This window comes from Salmo salar, chromosome ssa14 (genome assembly GCF_905237065.1).
Source record: "Salmo salar chromosome ssa14, Ssal_v3.1, whole genome shotgun sequence".
Classification (NCBI taxonomy): domain Eukaryota; kingdom Metazoa; phylum Chordata; class Actinopteri; order Salmoniformes; family Salmonidae; genus Salmo; species Salmo salar.
This window is the reverse complement of record NC_059455.1, coordinates 54,782,768-54,807,376: the sequence shown is the minus strand read 5'-3', so window position 1 is coordinate 54,807,376 and position 24,609 is coordinate 54,782,768. Positions and strand designations below refer to the sequence as shown.

Genomic DNA, 24,609 nt, shown 5'->3' with positions numbered 1-24,609 from the left:
TTGGTCTGGAGTCGAAATTGGTTCCAACCACCGTGTCTTTGTAAGACACAGTGCGGGTGAACGGATGATCTCCGCATGTGTATTTCCCACCATGGAGGAGAAGGTGTTATGGTGTGGGGGTGATTTGCTGGTGACACTGTCAGTGATTTATTTAGAATTCAAGGCACACTTAACCAGCATGGCTATCACAGCATTCTGCAGCGATACACCACCCCATCTGGTTTGCACTTAGTGGGACTATCATTTGTTTTTCAACAGAACAATGACCCAACACACCTCCAGCCTGTGTAAGGACTATTTTACCAAGACGGAAAGTGATGGAGTGCTGCATCAGATGACCTGGCCTCCACAATCCCCCGACCTCAACCTAATTGAGATGGTTCGGGATGAGTCGGACCGCAGGCAGAGTGAAGGAAAAGCAGCCAACAAGTGTTCAGCATATGTGGGAACTCCTTCAAGACAGTTGGAAAAGCATTCCAGGTGAAGCTGGTTGAGAGAATGCCAAGAGTATACAAAAAACTGTCATCAAGGCAAAGGGTGACTATTTGAAGAATTTCAAATATAAAACATATTTTGATTTGTTTAACACGTTTTTGGTTACTACATGACTCCATATGTGTTATTTCATAGTTTTGATGTCTTCATTATTATTGTACAATGTAGAAAATAGTAAAAAATTAAGAAAAACTCTTGAATGAGTAGGTGTGTCCAAACTTTTGACTGGTACTGTACATAAAGCTGTAGAATAAAGCTGTCGTACCTCGTCTATGTAGACCGGTTCAGGCTCAGGCTCTATGCTCTCCACCTGGACCTCCTCACTGAACTGCACTGTCTTCTTTTCTGTCTTCACTGTGGACACAGGACAGTCAGGGGGATAGTAAGGGGGACATGGAGGCAGTCATGGTTTTATTTTGAATTATTTAACCCCTATTTTATCAGGTAAATTGTCTGAGAACACATTCTCATTTACAGCAACAATCTGGGGAATAGTTACAGAGGAGACATGGAGATAGCCAGGGGGACAGTGTGTGTGTGTGTGTGTGTATGTGTGTACACAGGCACATGTGCGTCAGGTTTTCCGTTAAGCGGTAATAGGCGGTTTTTGGCAGATAAAAAAAAATACAAAATTGGCTCCTGCCAATTGTCCAGGAAAAAAAAATAATAATCTAATTTCGAAACACTGCTTTTTAGCCTATTAGTTGGAAATACCAGTTAAATACATTTCACTGGGCATGCCCATCAGTCTATAGGTTAATTTCCATAATTTAGTGGAATTAAATGGGTGCATGTGTAAATTCGTTACATGAATCTTATTCATCACACAGGCACAGTATTCAGATACAGAGCCTTTGAGTGGAAAATATGTCAGACAGCGCGAGGGCTGCTGTTACAGCATCTCAAACGGCTAATTCGTTGGATGTTTCGAGCCAAATCATTGCGCAACCATTCTAAATGCAATCGCGTGTTGAGCTACTATTTATTTTTCTCAAGTGGTGATTGAAGTGTGCTTCCAATTCACCATTCAAATGTATAGGCAACGGAAGGCAGCCTTCATCAGCGCATCACACACCACTTTGCAATGAGCTGAAGGTAGCATGCATTTTGAAAACAATTGTTTGAAACCTGAACGTTTTTACCACATATTATGAGGCATGTCTTACCTTGCTTCAAAGTAGCCTAGCCAAAATCAGAGCATATCCATGGAGGTAATTATTATTATTTTTTTTTAAATACTCCCATATGCCATTGAAACCAATAGTCAATTATTTTATAGACTTCCACATGCCATTGAAACCAAAAGTGTATTATTTTATAGACTTCCACATGCCATTGAAACCAGCATTTTTATAATGTTCTATAGGTTTTCAAATCAACGTTATTTTCGTGCAGCAGCCAAAGGTATAATCCTAGTCATATTAGCAACCCATGCTAGTTGGTGATAATCCTAGTCATATTAGCAACCCATGCTAGTTGGTGATAATCCTAGTCATATTAGCAACCCATGCTAGTTGGTGATAATCCTAGTCATATTAGCAACCCATGCTAGTTGGTGATAATCCTAGTCATATTATCAACCCATGCTAGTTGGTGATAATCCTAGTCATATTATCAACCCATGCTAGTTGATGATAATCCTAGTGATATTAGCAACCTATGCTAGTTGATGCATCTTTAGATCTCTCCTCTTTCTACATTTCTAACAGATATTTTCATCTACATGAAACCGCTTGCGCGCTTTTGACAACTGTGTTTTCCCGCTAATTGCATTATGGAACGAACATTAGAGCATAGCCTACTGCCTTGTGAACATTGCTGCAGTTATAATGTGAATAAATAATAGTTTATCAACATTAAGCAAAATGTTATTATCTGTTGCAACAGACTCCTTGCTTGCTTTAAAATGTTTGTTTATTTTTATGTAGCCTAGGCCTACTGGTTGTATGCATTTGGGATCTCCCGTCCCACAACTGTCCCAGAGTCTGTTTGCAATAGGATATTACTTTCTCAACAAACTTTTCTACTATGGGGATAGTTACATTGACATAAGCTTGTGATTTTGCTGTTCGTTACTTGTCTTGTTGGCTGAGGAAAAGTACATGTGGAATGTTGCTCTAACATCTTCAAAGTGCGCATCGGAATTGGGTAAGGACACCACGCTCGTTGCATTCTCGACTTGGCTGTTTTATTTAGATTAATGACCATAATGTAAATGTGATTTCTGTCATTCTGAGCACTGTGAGTGGATGCCCTAATCCGGTTACATTTGTCAAATGTCCGGTATATTAAAATGCTGGTGGTCAAATGACCGCCGCCACATTTTCCGAAAAGAAACCCTGGTGCATGTGAACTCACTCATCTCAGGCTCTGCAGTCAGATCAGCCGTTACAAAGTTTGAGGGGAATAGTCCAACTCCCTGATACGTTTCTCCTTTCCACCAGTTGGGGTCACTGAAATCCCAAAATACAGCCTGTTAGTGAACAATAAGGACTGGTTTCCCAGACACACTACAGCCTAGAAGAACCACCGCTCCTGGGCTAGACAGGGCCCACCGCTCCTGGGCTAGACAGGGCCCACCGCTCCTGGGCTAGACAGGGCCCACCGCTCCTGGGCTAGACAGGGACACTATTCCCCAGTAGACCCATTACTCCTGGACTAAACAGCACACTGTGGTATGGCAAGGATAGGGTTCAGGGGTTAGAGTTGGTATGGCAAGGATAGGGTTCAGGGGTTAGAGTTGGTATGGCAGGGTTTAGGGTTGGTATGGCAGGGTTTAGGGTTGGTATGGCAGGGTTTAGGGTTGGTATGGCAGGGATAGGGTTGGTATGGCAGGGATAGGGTTGGTATGGCAGGGATAGGGTTGGTATGGCAGGGATAGGGTTGGTATGGCAGGGATAGGGTTGGTATGGCAGGGTTTAGGGTTGGTATGGCAGGGATAGGGTTGGTATGGCAGGGATAGGGTTTAGGGTTGGTATGGCAGGGATAGGGTTTGTATGGCAGGGATATTGGTATGGTAGGGATATGGTTTAGGGTTGGTATAACAGGGATAGGGTTGAGGGGTTAGTGGTATGGCAGGGATAGGGTTGAGGGGTTAGTGGTATGGCAGGGATAGGGTTGAGGGGTTAGTGGTATGGCAGGGATAGGGTTGAGGGGTTAGTGGTATGGCAGGGTTAGTGGTATGGCAGGGATAGGGTAGAGGGGTTAGTGGTATGGCAGGGATAGGGTAGAGGGGTTAGTGGTATGGCAGGGTTAGTGGTATGGCAGGGATAGGGTAGAGGGGTTAGTGGTATGGCAGGTTTAGTGGTATGGCAGGGACAGGGTTTAGAGTTGGTATGGTAGGGACAGGGTTTAGAGTTGGTATGGTAGGGACAGGGTTTAGGGTTGGTGTGGCAGGGTTAGTGGTATGGTAGGGATAGGGTTTAGGGTTGGTGTGGCAGGGACAGGGTTTAGGGTTGGTGTGGCAGGGTTAGAGGTATGGTAGGGATAGGGTTTAGGGTTGGTGTGGCAGGGATAGGGTTGGTATGGCAGCGAGTGGTATGGCAGGGACAGGGTTGGAATGGCAGGGACAGGGTTGGAATGGCAGGGACAGGGTTGGAATGGCAGGGACAGGGTTTAGGGTTGGTGTGGCAGGGACAGGGTTTAGGGTTGGTGTGGCAGGGACAGGGTTTAGGGTTGGTGTGGTAGGGACAGGGTTTAGGGTTGGTGTGGTAGGGACAGGGTTTAGGGTTGGTGTGGTAGGGACAGGGTTTAGGGTTGGTGTGGTAGGGACAGGGTTTAGGGTTGGTGTGGTAGGGACAGGGTTTAGGGTTGGTGTGGTAGGGACAGGGTTTAGGGTTGGTGTGGTAGGGACAGGGTTTAGGGTTGGTGTGGTAGGGACAGGGTTTAGAGTTGGTATGGTAGGGACAGGGTTTAGGGTTGGTATGGTAGGGACAGGGTTGGAATGGCAGGGTGAGCTGACCTGTCGTCCAGGATAGTGATGATCTCCCCAGACTTGAAGGTGAGCTCGTTGTCCTCTGCAGCCTCAAAGTCATAGATGGCCCTGACCTTCCTGCCCTCAGCCCTCTGGGAAGAGAGGAAAGAGGCGCTGGGGTACAAACCAGACCCAGACAGCCCTGACCCGGGCTGACTACGCTGCTCCTTTAGAGATAACTCTATGGCTGGGGGGAGGAGAGGAGAATGGAAGGCAGGAGAGAAGACAGAGGGGGGGCAGAAGACAGGAGGACATGGTCAGAGATTTACAATGACATTTTGCACTAATATACATTTAGAGGAATGGCCAACTGTGGCAAATCACATAGTAATATGCTAATTCCATGATCATATCGTCACAAACTTTATTCCAGAATAAGTAGTCTATTTACCTTTGGCCAGGTCTAGTTTTAATCTAGGACCCAGTAGTCTCTTTAGCCCGGCCTAGCTTAATCTAGAACCCGGTCTAGTGGGTGTCTTTACCTTTAGCCCGGTCTAGTGGGTGTCTTTACCTTTAGCCAGGTCTTCCTCCTCCTTCTTGTTGGTTAAGGTGGATGGATCCTTTGCCACTAAAGCAGGACTTGCTTTCGCTTTCTCTGCAGCCTAAACAGACCAATATCCAAGAATGAATGCAGCCCTATTCTGCTCCAGAATGAATGTAGCCCTGTAACAGCAACATGTTTAATCTCTAATGTTTTATAATCACACAGTAGCCCCCCCCCAGTGCACCCACCTGAGAGCCCACAGCAGGGAAGGTGACCCCCTGTTCCCTGAGGTTCTTGATCATGGCTGAAATCAGGCTGAGCTGAGGGTCATTCCTAAAGTCCTCTGCCCACTCTACCATCAGTGCCTTCAGCTTCTCACATACCTTAGGGTGGCCCTGGACACACACACACACACACACACACACACGTGTTTTCCACAAGTATATAAAGTAGCCAGCCAAATAGAAAGAGTAGCCAGCTACGTGCCATGGGGCCCGGGGGTTAAAGTCTTATTTACAGTTGTTTTTCTTCAAGATATGAATTGCCACAATGTTTGTTTTTCGAATTACGTACACTACCATTCAAAAGTTTAGGGTCACTTAGAAATGTCCTTGTTTTTGAAAGAAAAGCACATTTTTTGTCCATTAAAATTACATCAAATTGATCAGAAATACAGTGTAGACATTGTTAATGTTGTAAATGACTAATGTAGCGTGAAACGGGTGTTTTTTTTATGGAATATCTACGTAGGCGTACAGAGGCCCATTATCAGCAACCATCACTCCTGTGTTCCAATGGCACATAGTGTTAGCTAATCCAAGTTGATCATTTTAAAAGGCTAACTGATCATTAGAAAACCATTTTGCAATTATGCTAGCACAGCTGAAAATTGTTGTTCTGATTAAAGAAGCAATAAAACTGGCCTTCTTAAGACTAGTTGAGTACCTGGAGCATCAGCATTTGTGGGTTCGATTACAGGCTCAAAATGGCCAGAAACAAAGGACTTTCTTCTGAAACTCGTCAGTCTATTCTTGTTCTGAGAAATGAAGGCTATTCCATGCGAGAAATTGCCAAGAAACAGAATAGAAAGAGGAGTGGGAGGTCCCGGTGCACAACTGAGCACGAGGACAAGTACATTAGAGTGTCTAGTTTGAGAAACAGACGCCTCACAAGTCCTCAACTGGCAGCTTCATTAAATAGTACCCACAAAACACCAGTCTCAAAGTCAACAGCAAAGAGGCAACTCCAGGACGCTGGCCTTCTAGGCAGAGTTGCGAAGAAAAAGCCATATGGACAGACAAAAAGTGATATGGACAGACAAATCTAAGTTTGAGGTGTTCAGATCACCAAAAACAACATTCGTGAGACGCAGGAGAAATTAAAAGATGTTGGAGGAGTGCTTGACGCAATGTGATGGTCTGGGGGTGCTTTGGTGGTGGTAAAGTGGGAGATTTGTACAGGGTAAAAGGGATCTTGAAAAAGGAAGGCTATCACTCCATTTTGCAACGCCAAGCCATACCCTGTGGACGGCGCTTAACTGGAGCCAATTTCCTCCTACAACAGGGCAATGCCCCAAAGCACAGCTCCAAACTATGCAATAACTACAGTGGGGGGAAAAAGTATTTGATCCCCTGCTGATTTTGTACGTTTGCCCACTGACAAAGAAAGGATCAGTCTATCATTTTAATGGTCGGTTTATTTGAACAGTGAGAGACAGAATAACAGCTCCCTCCACAGAAATTATAGACTGATCCTTTCTTTGTCAGTGGGCAAACGTACAAAATCAGCAGGGGATCAAATACTTTTTTCCCCCACTGTATTTAGGGAAGAAACAGTCAGCTGTTGTTCTGTCTATAATGGAGTGGCCAGCACAGTCACCGGATCTCAACCCAATTGAACTGTTGTGGGAGCAGTTTGACCGTATGGTACATAAGAAGTGCCCATCAACCCAATCCAACTTGTGGGACGTGCTTCAGGAAGCATGGGGTGAAATCTCTTCAGATTACCGTAATTTCCGGACTATAAACCGCAACTTTTTTCCCAGGCTTTGATCCTCGCAGCTTAAACAATGATGCAGCTAATTTATGGATTTTTCCCGCTTTCAATATTTAAAAAAACAAAAAAACAAACACATTCTGTGACGTGCTCAGTTTTTTGGCGGCATGAAGCTTTCATTAGACCAATGAAATTGCCGAACGGGTTAAGGTCAAACAACTTTTTTGTTTACTGTTTAGATTTAAATCGAGCGCTCTCAAACTTCCCATCATTCTGATTACGGTAGTCATTTTGTCACCCTCATCATGGCAAAAACACAGAGAAATGCATATGATGCAGCTTTCAAGTTGAAGGCGATTGATCTGGCTGTTGGAAAAGGAAATAGAGCTGCTGCACGGGAGCTTGGTCTTAATGAGTCGATAAAGACGTTGGAAACAGCAGCGTGAGGAACTGACTCAGTGCAAAAAGACAACTAAAGCTTACTGCTAATTTTTTATTTTTTGTTACAAGCCGTGTTTCGTTAAAGCCTATTTATTTTTGTTACAAGCCGTGTTTCGTTAAAGCATGTGTAAAGTTCATTTGTTTCAATGTACCGGTAGGCACCTGCGGCTTATAGACATGTGCGGCTTATTTATGTTCAAAATAATATATATTTTTTTAATTCAGTGGGTGCGGCTTATATTCAGGTGCGCTCAATAGTCCGGAAATTACGGTACCTCAACAAATTGACAACTAGAATGCCAAAGGTCTGCAAGGCTGTAATTGCTGCAAATGGAGGATTCTTTGACGAAAGCGAAGTTATTATTTGAATTAAAAATCATTATTTATAACCTTGTCAATGTCTTTCCTATTCATTTTGCAACTCATTTCATGTGTTTTCATGGAAAGCAAGGACATTTCTAAGTGATCCCAAACTTTTGAAAGGTAGTGTATTTATTCAAACAGAACAATGAAGTAAAGGTCTAATGCAGCAGTTTTTTATCTCAATATCAAATTATTTCTGGGTAACAATTAAGTACCTTCCTATGGTTGTTTTCAATTAAAAATTGTAAAAATAAAAATAAAATAAGTAGCTTCTTAGCAGGACTGTCTGGGAGTGTTCTGCGTAGGGAGGAGAAACCTAGCTGTTATTGGCAGAGTCATGTTTGACAAATATAATGAAGGATAATTAACGTATAAAGGCTTGATTCTGTCGACATACTCAAGGCGCGGTCTATTATTTTATAAAGACTTCATATGCCATTGAAACCTGCATTTTTCTAACGTTCTATAGGTTTTCAAATCAACGTTATTATTGTCCAGCAGCCAAAGGTATAATCCTAGTCATATTAGATACCCATGCTAGTTGATGATAATCCTAGTCATATTATTCATCCCACGCTAGTTGATAAACTGGAATATGCTTAACACCCCGGCCGTCCTACAATCTAAACTACAAATTATCAAGGAACCTACCAGGTACAACCCTAAAATCGGTAAACACGGGCACCCTCAGATATCATCCTGACCAACCTACCCTCAGTTTGAAAAAGCTAGCCTTTGCTTTCCTAACAGAAATTTGCATCCTGTAGCACAAATTCCCAAAAGTTTCGGGACACTGTAAAGTCCACGGAGAATAAGAGCACCTCCTCCCACCTACCCACTGCACTGAGGCTAGGAAACACTCACCACCGATAAATCTACGATAATCGAAAATGTCAATAAGCATTTTTCTACGGCTGGCCTTGCTTTCCACCTGGCTACCCTTACCCCGGCCAACAGCTCTGCACCCCCCGAAGCAACTTGCCCAAGCACCCCCACGCTACTCCTTCACCCAAATCCAAATAGCTGATGTTCTGAAAGAGCTGCAAAATCTGGACCCTACAAATCAGCTGGGCTAGACAATCTGGACCCTCTAAAATTATCCGACACAATTGTTGCAACCCCTATTACTAGCCTCTCTTTCGTATCGTCTGAGATCCCTAAAGATTGGAAAGCTGCCGCGTTCATCCCCCTCTTCAAAGGGGGAGACACTCTAGACCCAAACTGTTACAGACCTATATCTATCCTGCCCTGCCTTTCTAAAGTCTTCAAAAGCCGAGTTAACAAACAGATCACTGACCATTTCGAATCCCACCGTACCTTCTCCTCTATGCAATCTGGTTTCCGAGCAGGTCATGGGTGCACCTCAGCCACGCTCAAGGTCATAAACGATATCATAATCACGATCGATAAAAGACAGTACTGTGCAGCCGTCTTCATTGACCTGACCAAGGCTTTCGACTCTGTCAATCACCATTCTTATCGGCAGAATCAATAGCCATGATTTCTCAAATGACTGCCTCGCCTGGTTCATCAACTACTTCTCAGATAGGGTTCAGTGTGTCAAATCGGAGGGCCTGTTGTCCGGATCTCTGGCAGTTTCTACGGGGGTACCACAAGGTTCAATTCCTGGGCTGACTCTTTTCTCTGTATATATCAATGAGGTCGCTCTTGCTGCTGGTGATTCTCTGATCCACCTCCACGCAGACGACACCATTCTGTATACTTATGGCCCTTCTTTGGACACGGTTAACAAACCTCCAGACGAGCTTCAATGCCATACAACACTCCTTCCGTGGCCTCCAACTGCTCTTAAATGCACGCTCTTCAACCGATCGCTGCCCAAACCCTCCCGCCTGACTAGCATCACTACTCTGGACGGTTCTGACTTAGAATATGTGGACAACTACAAATACCTAGGTGTCTGGTTAGACTGTAAACTCTCCTTCCAGACTCACATTAAGCATCTCCAATCCAAAATTAAATCTAGAATCGGCTTCCTATTTCGCAACAAAGCCTCCTTCACTCATGCTGCTAAACATACCCTTGTAAAACTGACTATCCTACCGATCCTTGACTTCGGCGATGTCATTTTCAAAATAGCCTCCAACACTACTCAGCAACCTGGATGTAGTCCATCACAGTGCCATCCGTTTTGTCACCAAAGCCCCATATACTACCTACCACTGCGACCTGTATGCTCTCGTTGGCTGGCCCTCGCTTCATATTTGTCACCAAACCCACTGGCTCCAGGTCATCTATAAGTCTTTGCTAGATAAAGCCCCGCCTTATCTCAGCTCACTGGTCACCATAGTAACACCCACCCGTAGCACGCGCTCCAGCAGGTATATTTCACAGGTCATCCCCAAAGCCAACTCCTCATTTGGCCGCCTTTCCTTCCAGTTCTGTGATGCCAATAACTGGAACAAATTGCAAAAAGCACTGAAGCTGGAGACTTATATGTCCCTCACTAACTTTAAGCATCAGCTATCAGAGCAGCTTACAGATCACTGCACTTGTACACAGCCCATCTGGAAATAGCCCACCCAACTACCTCATCCCCATATTGTTATTCATTTTTTGTCTTTTGCACCCCAGTATCTCTACTTCCACATCATCATCATCTGCACATCTATCACTGCAGTGTTAATGCTAAATTGTAATTATTTCACCACTATGGCCTATTTATTGCCTTACCTCCATAATCTTACTACATTTGCACACACTGTATATAGATTTTTCTATTGAGTTATTGACTGTACGTTTGTTTATCCCATGTGTAACTCTGTTGTTTCTGTTGCACTGCTTTGCTTTATCTTGCCCAGGTCTCAGTTGTAAATGAGAACTTGTTCTCAACTGGCCTACCTGGTTAAATAAAAGGTGAAATAAAAAATTATTAGTAACCCATGCATCTTTAGATCTCCTCTTAATTTCTAACAGATATTTTCGTCTACGTCGCATGTTACCGCTTGCGCATGCGGTGCGCTTTGGAGAATTGTGTTTTCCGGCTAATGGCATTTTGGAAACTTTGCACGTAGCCTACAGCAATGTGTGCATTGTTGAGCTTATAATATGAATAAATAAAACTAAAATGGAAAAAGTAGCCAGCTGAAAATGGGCCTGTAACACACACACTTACATTAGTATGGCCTTTCAAACTTTATACAACACGTTTCATACAACAACATTCTTCGAAGTAGATATTTCTGTAACATTACATATAATGACAGTGCATATCCAGACCTTGTTTAGAACGTTGCTGACCTCACTGGCAAACTCTCTGGAGCACACTTCTAGATGAAATATCTTCCCACAGTTTGAAACACAGGCACCAAGTAGCTGGGAGGGGGAAAAACATATTTACTTCAATAATGTAAAGACAAAGCTTTCTTAAGCTGTCATAAAGCTCTATGAAATATATTTATAGCAGCTTTAAGAAATATACACTATATCTACAAAACTATGTGGACACACCTTGAAATGAGTGGATTTGGCCATTTCAGCCACACCTGTTAATGACAGGTGTAAAATCGAGCACACGGCCATGCAATCTCCATAGACAAACATTGGCAATGACTTTCAACGTGGCACCGTTATAGGATACCACCTTTCCAACAAGTCAGTTCATCAAATTTCTGCCTAGCTAGAGCTGTCCCAGGCCAACTATAAGTGCTGTTATTGTGAAGTGGAAACGTCTAGGAGCAACAACGACTCAGCCGCAAAGTGGTAGGCCCCACAAGCTCACAGAACAGGACTGCCGAGTACTGAAGAGCGTAAAAGCTGTCTGTCCTCAGTTGTAACACTCACTACCAAGTTCCAAACTGCCTCTGGAAGCAAAGTCAGCACAAGAACTGTTCGTTGGGAGCTTCATGAAATGGGTTTCCATGGCCGAACACAAGCCTAAGATCACCATGTGAAATGCAAGGCGGCGTTGGAGTGGTGTAAAGCTCACCGTCATTGGACTCTGGAGCAGAGGAAACACATTCCCTGGAGTGATGAATCACACTTCACCATCTGGCAGTTCGACGTAGGAATCTGGGTTTGGCGGATGCTAGGAGGACGCTACCTGCCCCAATGAATAGTGACAACAGTAAAGTTTGGTGGAGGAGGAATAATGGTCTGGGGCTGTTTTCCATGGTTTGAGCTAGGCTCCTTAGTTCCAGTGAAGGGAAATCCTAACGCTACAGCATACAATGACATTCTAGATGATTCTGTGATTACAACTTTATGGCAACAGTTTGGGGAAGGTCCTTTCCTGTTTCAGCATGACAATCCCCTCGTGCACGAAGGTCAATACAGAAATGGTTTGTCGAGATCGGTGTGGAAGAACTTGACTGGCCTGCACAGAGCCTCAACCCCATCGAACACATTTGGGATGAATTGGAAGGCAGACTGCAAGCCAGGCCTAATCGGCCAATATCGGTGCCCGACCTCACTAATGCTCGTGGCTGAATGGAAGCAAGTCCCCAAAGCAATGTTCCAACATCTAGTGGAAATCCTTCCCAGAAGAATGTAGGCTGTTATAGCAGCAAATGGGTGACCAAGTCAATATTAACGCTCATGATTTTGGAATGAGATGTTCGACGAGATGGTGTCCACATATTGTTGGTCACGTAGTGTATTTATAGCATAATACAAGAGCTTTATGACAGCTTAAGACCGCTTTTTGAAATATATTTACACAACAGACAGTTTTTCCTCCAAGCACCTGTTGTAATACATAGCTGTGTTGTCTGTGTTTACCGTCAGAGCCTGCATGGCAACATGTGGATCCTTGTGGTTGACTCGTCTCATAATGGACCGAAGACATTCTTTAGGCCTTGAACAGAACACACATCGACCTTCATTATGATCATCAACAACACATACATCTTCATTATGATCATCAACAACACATATAACTTCATCAACAACATACATCCTCATCAACAATGCTTTAGCGGAATTCTCTCTCTTCAGAACTGGCTACGGGATTTTTGCAGCTCAACGGGTGTAACTTTTGTTGACAATTTCGATACCTTCTGGAAACAAAACATGTTTTATGAGGTTTGAATCCACCCAAATCTTTTGGGTTCCTGGATTCTTTCACAGCGTAAGGCTGCGTTGAGACAATGACTTAATGACTCAAGCCCAGCTCAGTTAATCCCTACCATTGTGATGCTAGGTTGTCATAATGCTTGGGAAATTGTACATTATACCAGGAGCGTTGGTAGACAATGTAAGTAACCTCATTTACATCCCTCTAACTGCCCTGAATGCCTCTGCTGAGCCTACAGCTATTGTATGCAGTAATCATGTGCCTATGAACCAGATTTATACTGTTAACACTGAGGTGGTGTGCCCTAGTAGGAAGTCCACTGTGTGCAGCTCACCCTGCAACATGAGCACATCTACTTCTGCTAAGCTTCCCAGTAAAGCAATGAAAACAGTAAGAAAACACTCACTTAGATAATACCTTTGATGATACAGTGGTAGCAATACAAGGTTATAACATTTACAGAAAATACAGAAATGCCAATAGTGGAGGTGTTGGTGTTTATAATCATAACAACATTCCTGTAAAGCTTAGAGAGGATCTCATGTTAAATACTTTTGAAGTAATATGGCTACAGGTTCATCTGCATCACCTAAAGCTCATTCTGGTGGGAAGCTGCTACAGACCACCAAGTGCTAACAGTCAGTATCTGGATGACAAGTGTGAAATGCTTGACAATGTATGTGATATCAACAGAGAGGAATATTCTCTGGGTGATTTAAATATTGACTGGCTTTCATCAAGCTGCTTCAAACTGTAACCAGTGCCTGCAACTTTAGTAGAAACATCTAGGAAAACCAAAGTCCCAAAGGCTGGGCCTAATATATAGTGTATAAGAGGTCATACAATACGTTTTGTAGTGATTCCTATGTTGTTGATGTAAAGAATATTTGTTGGTCCGTGGTGTGTAATGAGGAGCAAACAGACGGTATACTAAACACTAGAGGTCGACCGATTAATCACTGCCGATTTCAAGTTTTCACAACAATCGGTGATCGGCATTTTTGGACACCGATCATGGCCGATTACATTACACTCCACGAGGAGACTGCGTGGCAGGCTGACTACCTGTTATGCGAGTCCAGCAAGGAGCCAAGGTAAGGTGCTAGCTAGCATTAAACTTATCTTATAAAAAAACAATCAATCTTAACATAATCACTAGTTAACCTCTTGACGGTCGCCTAGGATAGGGGGCGCCACAGCGCATTTTGAAAAAAATTTGTGCCCATTTTAAACGGCCTACTACTCAAACTCAGAAGCTAGGATATGCATATAATTAATACTTGTGGATAGAAAACACCCTAAAGTTTCTAAAACTGTTTGAATGCTGTCTGTGAGTATAACAGAACTCATATGGCAGTCAAAACCCCGAGACAGATCGAAACAGGAAGTGGAATTCTGAATTGCGGACTCAACTTCATCACGTTGCCTATTAATCACACCGTGAGCTATGGTTCATTGAGCACTTCCTATTGCTTCCACTAGATGTCTCCAGTCTTTACAAAGTGATTTGAGTCTCCTACTGTGAAAACTGACAGAATGACACGCTGTGGAACGTGGTCACACGGAGAGGGACATCACCATTATGACGCCGGCGCCCCTGGCTACCCTCCCCTTTCGAAACGTTTATAAAGACAATGCAATCGTCCCCCTTGAATCTTATTGGAGCTCTGGTTGAAAAAGGCCCTAAAGATTTATGTTATACAACGTTTGACATGTTTGAACGAACCTAAATAAGAAAAAAATGCATTTTGTTGAAAGAATAGTCCCGCGGCCACGGAGCTTTTGGTGCAGCCTTCAGAACGCGCTAACAACAACAAGCTAATGGAACATAAAGGATGAACTTTTTCGAACGAAAATACATTTGTTGTGGACCTGGGAATCCTGGAAGTGCCTAAGGATGAAGATAATCAAAGGTAATAGTATACAAGACTAGATTTGATATGCGATTGTTCCAAGATGGCGCGGACCTGTATTGCTAGCCTATTGTTCTGAGTATCGCATCCCCTTTTATCGCAAAGTGTGATTACCCAGTAAAGTTATTTTTAAATCTGGCATTACAGGTGCTTTCAAGAGATATTCATCTATAAATCTTAGAATGATAATATTACATTTTAAAAATGTTTTCGAATAGTAATTTAGTAAATTGTAGCGCTGTCTCATCGGATGCATTTCAGGGAAAATAGTTAGTCAACGTTACGCACCGATGTAAAATGCTGTTTTTATATATAAATATGAACTTTATCAAACAAAAGAATGCATGTATTGTGTAACATGATGTCCTAGGTGTGTCATCTGATGAAGACTGTCAAAGGTTAGTGCTGCATTTAGCTGTTTTTTGGTTATTTGTGATGCATGTGGTTGGTCGGAAAAAGGCTATGTGGCTACTTTTACGATATACTCCCCTAACATAATCTAATGTTTTGCTTTTGCTGTAAAGCCTTTTTGAAATCAGACAACGTGGTTCGATTCAGGAGAGGTGTATCTATAAAACGATATAATTAGAAAAAAATATTTTTTTTACAAATTATTACATTTTGTTATGCTAATGGCGATAGGATTTTTCGCTGGATGTCCGTCCGAGGCCGCACAGGGGTTAACTACACATGGTTGAGGATATTACTAGTTTATCTTGCTTGTCCTGCGTTGCATATAATCGATGCGGTGCCTGTTAATTTATCATTGAATCATAGCCTACTTCGCCAAACGGGTGATTAAAAAAGCGCCTTTCTTAAAATCAATACACAAGTATATATTTTTAAACCTGCATAATTAGTTAATATTGCCTGCTAACATGAATTTATTTTAACAAGGGAAATTGTGTCACTTCTCTTGCGTTCTGTGCAAAAGAGTCAGGGAATATGCAGCAGTTTGGGCCACCTGGCTCGTTGCGAACTGTGTGAAGACTTTCTTCCTAACAAAGACAGCCTACTTCGCCAAACGGGGGATGATTTAACAAAAGCGCATTTGCGAAAAAAGCACAATCGTTGCACGAATGTACCTAACCATAAACATCAATGCCTCTCTTAAAATCAATACACAGAAGTATATTTTTTTAAACCTGCATGTTTAGTTAAAAGAAATTCATGTAGGCAGGCAATATTAAACTAGGGAAATTGTGTCACTTCTCTTGCGTTCATTGTATGCAGAGTCAGGGTATATGCAACAGTTTGGGCCGCCTGGCTCGCTGCGAACTAATTTGCCAGAATTTTACGTAATTATGACATAACATTGAAGGTTGTGCAATGTAACAGGAATATTTAGACTTATGGATGCCACCCGTTAGATAAAATACGGAACGGTTCCATATTTCACTGAAAGAATAAACTTTTATTTTCAAAATGATAGTTTCCGGATTTTACCATATTAATGACCTAAGGCTCGTATTTCTGTGTGTTATTATGTTATAATTAAGTCTATGATTTGATATTTGATAGAGCAGTCTGACTGAGCGGTGGTAGGCAGCAGCAGGCTCGTAAGCGTTCATTCAAACAGCACTTTGTGCGTTTGCCAGCAGCTCTTCGCAATGCTTCAAGCACAGCTCTGTTTATGACTTCAAGCCTATCAACTCCCGAGATTAGGCTGGTGTAACCGATGTGAAATGGCTAGCTAGTTAGTGGGGTGCGCGCTAATAGCGTTTCAAACATCACTCGCTCTGAGACTTGGAGTAGTTGTTCCCCTTGCTCTGCATGGGTAACGATGCTTCGAGGGTGGCTGTTTTCGATGTGTTCCTGGTTCAAGCCCAGGTAGGGGCGAGGAGAAGGAAGAAAGCTATACTGTTACACTGGCAATACTATAGTGCCTATAAGAACATCCAATAGTCAAAGGTATATGAAATACAAATGAGAGAGAGAGAAATAGTCCTATAATTCCTATAATAACCTCAACCTAAAACTTCTTACCTGGGAATATTGAAGATTCATGTTAAAAGGAACCACCAGCTTTCATATGTTCTGAGCAAGGAACTTAAACGTTAGCTTTTTTTACATGGCACATATTACACTTTTACTTTCTTCTCCAACACGTTGTTTTTGCATTATTTAAACCAAATTGAACATGTTTCATTATTTATTTGAGGCTAAATTGATTTGATTGATGTATTATATTGATGTATTATATTAAGTTAAAATAAAAGTGTTCATTTAGTATTGTTGTAATTGTCATTATTACAAATAAATAATTGAATAAATACATTAAAAAAAAAGTATATATACAAATTATTCGGCCGATTAATCGGTATCGGCTTTTTTTGGTCCTCCAATAAATTGGTATCGGCATTGAAAAATAATAAAATCGGTCGACCTCTACTAAACACATTTATGAAATTGCTCATTCCAGTTACTAATAAGCACACATCCATTAAGAAAATGACTAAAAACGGTTAAATCCCTGTGGATTGATGAGGAATTGAAAATTATATAGTTGGGAGGGATGAGGCAAAAGGAATGGAAAATAAGTCTGCCTGCACAACCGATTGACAAACTTTTTGCAAATTGAGAAATCCTGTTACTAAACTGAATAAAAAGAAAAAAAAACTACACTATGAAACAAAGATAAATGTGTATGATAGTAAAAAAAATCTTTAGAGCACCTAAAATTAAATTGTGAAAAAAGGCTTAATCAGCTTCATCATTCATTGAAACAGATGGCTCATTCAACACAAAACCAAATGATATTGCCAACTACTTTAATGATTTTTTCATAGGCAAGATTAGTAAATTTAGGCATGACATGCCAGCAACAAACACTGCCACTATACATCCAAGTATATCTGACCAAATTATGAAAGACATGGATTGTACGTTTGAATTCCGTAAAGTTAGTGTGGAAGAGGTGAAAAAATTATTGTTGTTTATCAACAATGACAAACCACCAGTGTCTGACAACTTGGATGGAAAATTACTGAGGATGATAGGGGACGATATTGCCACTCCTATTTGCCATATTTTCAATTTAAGCCTACTAGAAAGTGTGTGCCCCCAGGCCTGGAGGGAACCAAAAGTCATTCTGCTACCCAAGAATAGTAAAGCCCCCATTACTGGCTCAAATAGCCGACCAATCAGCCTGTTACCAACCTGTTGTAAACTTTAAGAACATTTTTGACCAGATACAATGCTATTGTACAGTAAACAATCTGACAGACTTTCAGCACACTTATAGGGAAGGAAATTCAACGAGCACAGCACTTACACAAATTACAGATTATTGGCTGAGAGAAATTGATGATAAAAAGATTGTGGGGGCTCTTTTGTTAGACTTCAGTGTGGCTTTTGACATGATCAATTATTGTCTACTGCTGGAAAAATATGTGTTACGACTTTTCACCCTCTGCTATATTGTGGATAAAGAGTTGCCTGTCTAACAGAACACAGAGTGTGTTCTTTAATGGAAGCCTCTCCAACATAATCCAGGTAGAATCAGGAATTCCCCAGGGCAGCTGTCTAGGCCCCTTACATTTTTATTCAATCTTTACTAATGACATGCCACTGGCTTTGAGTAGTGTGTCTATGTCTGCGGATGATTCAACACAATACACGTCAGCTACTACAGCGACTGAAATGACTGCAACACTTAACAAATAACACATGGAATTACGTAGTAAGAGCGTCTGCTAAATGACGTAAATATATTTTTTCCCCTCGTTCATGACGAGAAGTCCGGCTGGCTTACATCATGTGCTAACTCGACGGAGATTTTTGGACATAAATGATGCTTTTTTGAACAAAACTACATTCGTTATGGACCTGTGATACCTGGAAGTGACATCTGATGAAGAGAATCAAAGGTAATGGATTATTTACATAGTATTTTCGATTTTAGATCTCCCCAACATGACGTCTAGTCTGTATCGCAACGCGTATTTTTCTGGGCGCAGTGCTCAGATTATTGCAAAGTGTGATTTCCCAGTAAGGTTATTTTTAAATCTGGCAAGTTGATTGCGTTCAAGAGATGTAAATCTATAATTCTTTAAATGACAATATAATATTTTACCAATGTTTTCTAATTTTAATTATTTAATTTGTGACGCTGACTTGACTGCCGGTTATTGGAGGGAAACGATTTCCTCAACATCAATGCCATAGTAAAACGCTGTTTTTGGATATAAATATGAACTTGATAGAACTAAAAATGCATGCATTGTCTAACATAATGTCCTAGGAGTGTCATCTGATGGAGATTGTAAAAGGTTAGTGCATCATTTTAGCTGGTTTTATGGTTTTGGTGACCCTGTCTTTGACTTGACAAAACATTACACACAACTCTTGTAAATGTACTGTCCTAACATACTCTAAATTTATGCTTTCGCCATAAAACCTTTTTGAAATTGTAAAACGTGGTTAGATTAAGGAGATGTTTATCTTTCAAAGGGTGTAAAATAGTTGTTTGAAAAATTTGAATTTTGACATTTATTTGGATTCAAATTTGCCGCTCTTGAAATGCACCTGCTGTTGATGGAGTGCACCACAGGTGGCACGCTAGCGTCCCACCTAGCCCATAGAGGTTAAAAGTTAATTTGTGGAAATTCTATCCTTCTTAATGCATTTGATCCAATCAGTTGTGTTGTGACAACATAGGGTTGGTATACAGAAGATAGCCCTATTTGGTCAAATACCAAGTCCATATTATGGCAAGAACAGCTCAAATAAGCAAAAGTCAATCATCACTTTAAGACATGAAGGTCAATCAATCTGGAAAAATTTCAAGAACTTCGAAAGTTTCTTCAAGCGCAGTCGCACAAACCATCAAGCGCTATGATGAAACTGGCTCTCATGAGGACCGCCACAGGAAAGGAAGACCCAGAGTTACCTCTGCCGCAGAGAATAAATTAATTAGGGTTAACTGCACCTCAGATTGCAGCCCAAATAAATACTTCAGAGTTCAAGTAACAGACATCTCAACATCAACTGTTTTTTTTAATAACTAGGCAAGTCAGTTAAGAACAAATTCTTATTTTCAATGACGGCCTAGGAACAGTGGGTTAACTGCCTTGTTCAGGGGCAGAATGACAAATTTTTACCTTGTCAGCTTGGGGATTCGATCTTGCAACCTTTTGGTTACTAGTCCAACGATCTAACCACCAGGCTACCCGCCGACCCGCATCATTCATGGTCTAATTGCTGTAAAGAAACCACTACTAAAAGGACACCAATAAGAAGAAGAGACTTGCTTAGGCCAAGAAACACAAGCAATGGACATTAGACCGGTGGAAATCTGTCCTTTGGTCTGAGGAGTCCAAATTTGAGATTTTTGGTTCCAACCGCCCTGTCTCTGAGACTCAGAGTAGGTGAACAGATGATCTCTGCATGTGTGGTTCCCATAGTGAAGCTTGGAGGTGGTGTGATGGTGCTTTGCTGGTGACACGGTCTTTGATTTATTTAGAATTCAAGGCACACTTAACCAGCATGACTACCACAGCATTCTGCAGCAATACGCCATCCCATCTGGTTTGCGCTTAGTGGGACTATCATTTGTTTTTCAACAGGACAATTACCCAAAACACACCTCCGGGCTACGTAAGGGCTATTTGACCAAGAAGGAGTGTGATGGAGTGATGCATCAGATGACCTGGCCTCCACAATGACCCGGCCTCAACCTAATCGAGATGGTTTGGGATGAGTTGGACCGCAGAGTGAAGGAAAAGCAGTCAACAAGTGCTCAGCATGTGGGAACTCCTTCAAGACTGTTGGAAAAGCAATCCAGGTGAAGCTGGTTGAGAGAACCCCAAGAAAGTGCAAAGCTGTCATCAAGGCAAAGGGTGGCCACTTTGAAGAAACTCAAATATATTTTGATTTGATTAACACTTTTTTGGTTACTACATGAATACATGTGTTATTTCATATTTGTTGATGTCTTCACTATTATTCTACAATGTAGAAAATAATAAAAATAAAGAAAACCCTTGAAAGAATAGGTGTCCAAACTAACATCAACACATATATCACCACCATCAACAACACAAATCTTCATCAACACACACATCATCATCATCACCACACACATCAACAACACATACATCATCATCATCACCACACACATCATCATCATCATCACCACATACATCATGATCATCACCACCACATACATCATGATCATCACCACCACATACATCATGATCATCACCACCACCATACATCATGATCATCACCACCACCACATACATCATGATCATCACCACCACCACATACATCATGATCATCACCACCACATACATCATGATCATCACCACCACATACATCATGATCATCACCACATACATCATGATCATCACCACATTATTATTACAAACATCACACCTTCATGTGGCCTACTTCTAGACATGCATATTCTAACCCTCCTTCTAGACATACATACTCCTATTACAAATACTCTATTACTGACCCATCTTATTACTGACCTGTTAGGAGACTGCCCTATCTTATTACTGACCTGTTAGGAGACTGCCCTATCTGGATATACAGTATACATATAATTGATTGACGTATTGATAGACATATGTGACTGACCCGGAGCGAGACTGTCCTATCTTATCACAAAGGTCCAGGATGAGGCCCCAGTCCTCCGCTGTGTTCATCTCACTGGTGGCTTTCTCTGAAGAACAACAAACACAAACATCAGCTCAGTGTTGAAGTAGGCTATAACACACACACATCCAGTTAGGGTAAGAATGTGGGGAACCACTTGTCACATATAGAGTCAGAGCTCTAACCAGATTTGGCGCATCAGTTACCGATACTCAACGTGTATTTATTCCTTATGTTATTATTTTTCTATTTATTTCCTGGGTTATCATTTTTTACATTTGTTCAACTATTTCTCTGCATTGTTGGGAAGGGCCGTAAGAAAGCATTTCACTGTTAGTCTACACCTGTTGTTTACGAAGCACCTGCAGTACTTAATTAGAGCTGGATCCTGCCGGAACCTCTCCGTTTTGGACTGTTTTGTTTCTAAATATATTTGGCTGGATTCCATACCTCTCCTGGCATAAGAAATCATTTTCACTTATTTGTAACGTAAAATGTTTAATAAAAGCGATCAAAGTTCATTTGAGTTATCTCTTAGTTAATTCTCCAGCCACCACAAAAAAAAACGTAATGTGAAAAAGTCGATTTTTAGGCCGAGCCTAATATTCTAAGAGTTTATTTGGGTTGGGCCGGCCGGGTTTTATGTTTGCGCAACTTTGTAACCTATGGCAAGCGGTACCGGAGCGCCAAGTCTAGGACCAAAAGGCTCCTTAACAGCTTCTACCCCCAAGCCATAAGACTGCAGAACAATTATTAAAATGGCCACCGGACTATTTACATTGACACCCCCCCACCCATTTGTTTTGTACACTGCTGCTACTCGCTGTTTATTATCTATGCATAGTCACTTCACCCCTACCTACATGTACAAATTACCTCAACTAACCTGTACCCCCGCACACTGACTCGGTACCGGTGTTGTGCTGAAAATCTCCCCCCTGCTAGAATTCCCCCCCCCCCCCTCACGATCTTAATTTCTGCGACTTGCTTGCTTAGTTGAGATTTCTGCTCTTCACTCCTTTCTCAGTTAAGCCTACATTTCACTCATCTTAGTAGCAGAAAGCCTTTTTGTCTGCAGTTTTCGGTTTGGCTATTTGTTTCAAGTGTATGTGGCGGTTCTAGCTTGTATGGCACACTGGTGAACCCCCCTTTAGCGCCCGCACCCGGTGCCCCCTTGCCCTGGCCGGCTGACCATGTCGCCGGTACATAAATCCGCTACCTATGTGTTAGTCTATAAATAAATCTCTTTGCCAAAATTCGTGATCTCTCCCATGTCTTATTCAACTAGTCTTTTTGAAAGTGTAAGGATAATAATTCAGCCATAGTTGTTCTGAAATGTTTACTGCTTGCCAACATTGTACTCCCTCCCTATGCTTAATATAACACACATACATTACATATTCATTTCGGTTGCCTATCCTGACGTGAAGTTTGTTCTATAGAAAGTATTTGACTCTTGGAAATTAGAAGGGGGGGGGGGAATTTTCGCCACAACACCGGTACCCCCTGTATATAGCCTCGTTATTGTGTTACTTTTTACTTTAGTTTATTTGGTAAATATTTTCTTAACTCTTCTTGAACTGCACTGTTGGTTAAGGGCTTTTAAGTAAGCATTTCACGGTAAGGTTCACTCGTTGTATTCGGCGCATGTGACAAATAACGTTTGATTTGATTTATGTTTGAGACCAATGCGGACTGTGTGAGAAGCGCGCCAGCATGTCTCACATAACTAGAATGAGATTCATTTTCTATGACATCTCTCCCTCTTTCTACTCTGATAGACCTGAGCCTGCATCTCATCTCTCTCGTTGCACTTCATTTATTTCCTTATATAATCCTAGCCACGCGAAGGGTTCTGAACGAATTGCGGCACCCCTGACACATTTAAATATACTTGCCAAAGCCATAGAATTACTGCCGTCTGTTCATAAATAAATGAAATCATTCAGAATAGGCTACTACACCATGACAAGGCCTATAATTTAGCGACAGAGGAATATTCCTGATCCCCTTCCAGTGTTGTCAATAACATCTCTTCCAGTCTCATCTTCTCCTGTGTAACTACGTCTTCCAAAAAGTCCTCATGTCCATCCTTTGACCTGGCGATAGTTAGCTTGCAAGCTACCATAGCTAGATAGTTACCCCCTTCACTAATCTATGCTTGATACACACAAATCCAGGTTAAGGTTAGCAACGTGTTTAGCTTCTTTGCCTGCATAGTTAGTTAGTCATTGTAGTGGCTAGTGTAGTTGACGTTTTTAGCTGCAGATAAAATGCAACGTCACCTTCTCCGTCTGGCACCATGGAGCATCAGTTTGCTGCTAGTTACATCTTGACTGTCGCTTATCAAAATGGTCTAACTTTATCAACTAGCATCAACATTCCATAGGCCAGGTGTCTGGCTAACAACACTTAAGTAGTTAGCTAGTGAATGGGTTATCCCTATTGCTCTTACCAGCTAACGTTAGCTAGCCATGTTGACTGCCAGTGAGCTAACTAGCAAGCTAGTTAAGGAAGGGTGTAACTAACTATGGCTACAAAACTTAGACGACGTGCTACTAACGTTAGCTAACAACGTTAGGAAAATCAACTCAAGAGCTGGATAACGTTCAGGTACTATAGCTAGCAAAACACAAACAAAGCCGAGGCATTAGTTTAGCTAACGTCAGCGCTCACAACTTACCAACATCTTGCTCAAATGGATTGGACGTGAAGAGAGGCATTGCCGCAATTATGTCAACCACAGTGTTGTAGTTCTCTTATTCTTTACACTCGGCTATTCACTAACGTTAGTTATTACATTAAAATGCATAGCTAGTACCAAAAGTAGAGCATATGTACTAGCTAGCCAGCTAGCCAATCAGTCACTCCTCGATCAGCCAGCAACAAACTAGGCATTCTGGGTAACGGAGATCCGCGTGACCAACAAAAGTGGAATCGGCGGTTCGCCTTCAAACTAAAAGTTCCCCATTGAAACTGATACAAACGGATAAAAATTGTGCAATCATGCCACAATTGGACTAAATAATGCTAAACAAGGTTGGAATGTTGTTATATACATTCAACAAAAGACAGTTATTAGTTGAAATTGCACAGGATGTATTTGAATTCAGAATTGCTTTGGGGGCATACTCTACTATTGCAGCATTGAGGCTGAGACGGGGGTCGGGAGACACTGTGGCCCTGTCCGACACTACCCCCGGACAGGGCCAACCAGGCAGGATACAACTCTACCCACTTTGCCAAAGCACAGCCCCCACACCACTAGAGGGATATCAACTGACCACCAACTGACTACCCTGAG

The 24,609-nt window shown here is 41.9% G+C and overlaps 1 protein-coding gene across 2 annotated transcripts in view; it reads right to left on the bottom strand.

The window, feature by feature from the left end:
• stam (signal transducing adaptor molecule (SH3 domain and ITAM motif) 1) overlaps positions 1-24,209 on the bottom strand; it is a 63,620-nt gene extending 39,411 nt beyond the window's left edge. For both annotated transcript variants that reach the window (XM_045694581.1, XM_045694580.1), the window contains exons 1-9: positions 23,989-24,209; positions 21,288-21,372; positions 12,492-12,567; positions 10,992-11,087; positions 5,201-5,347; positions 4,980-5,070; positions 4,457-4,655; positions 2,854-2,948; positions 761-849 (exon numbers count right to left, since the gene is read on the bottom strand). In XM_045694581.1, the coding sequence (XP_045550537.1) occupies positions 761-849; positions 2,854-2,948; positions 4,457-4,655; positions 4,980-5,070; positions 5,201-5,347; positions 10,992-11,087; positions 12,492-12,567; positions 21,288-21,372; positions 23,989-24,028 (918 nt within the window). In that variant the 5' untranslated portion in view covers positions 24,029-24,209. The remainder of the gene's footprint in view (positions 1-760; positions 850-2,853; positions 2,949-4,456; positions 4,656-4,979; positions 5,071-5,200; positions 5,348-10,991; positions 11,088-12,491; positions 12,568-21,287; positions 21,373-23,988) is intronic.
• Positions 24,210-24,609: the final 400 nt, after the last annotated feature.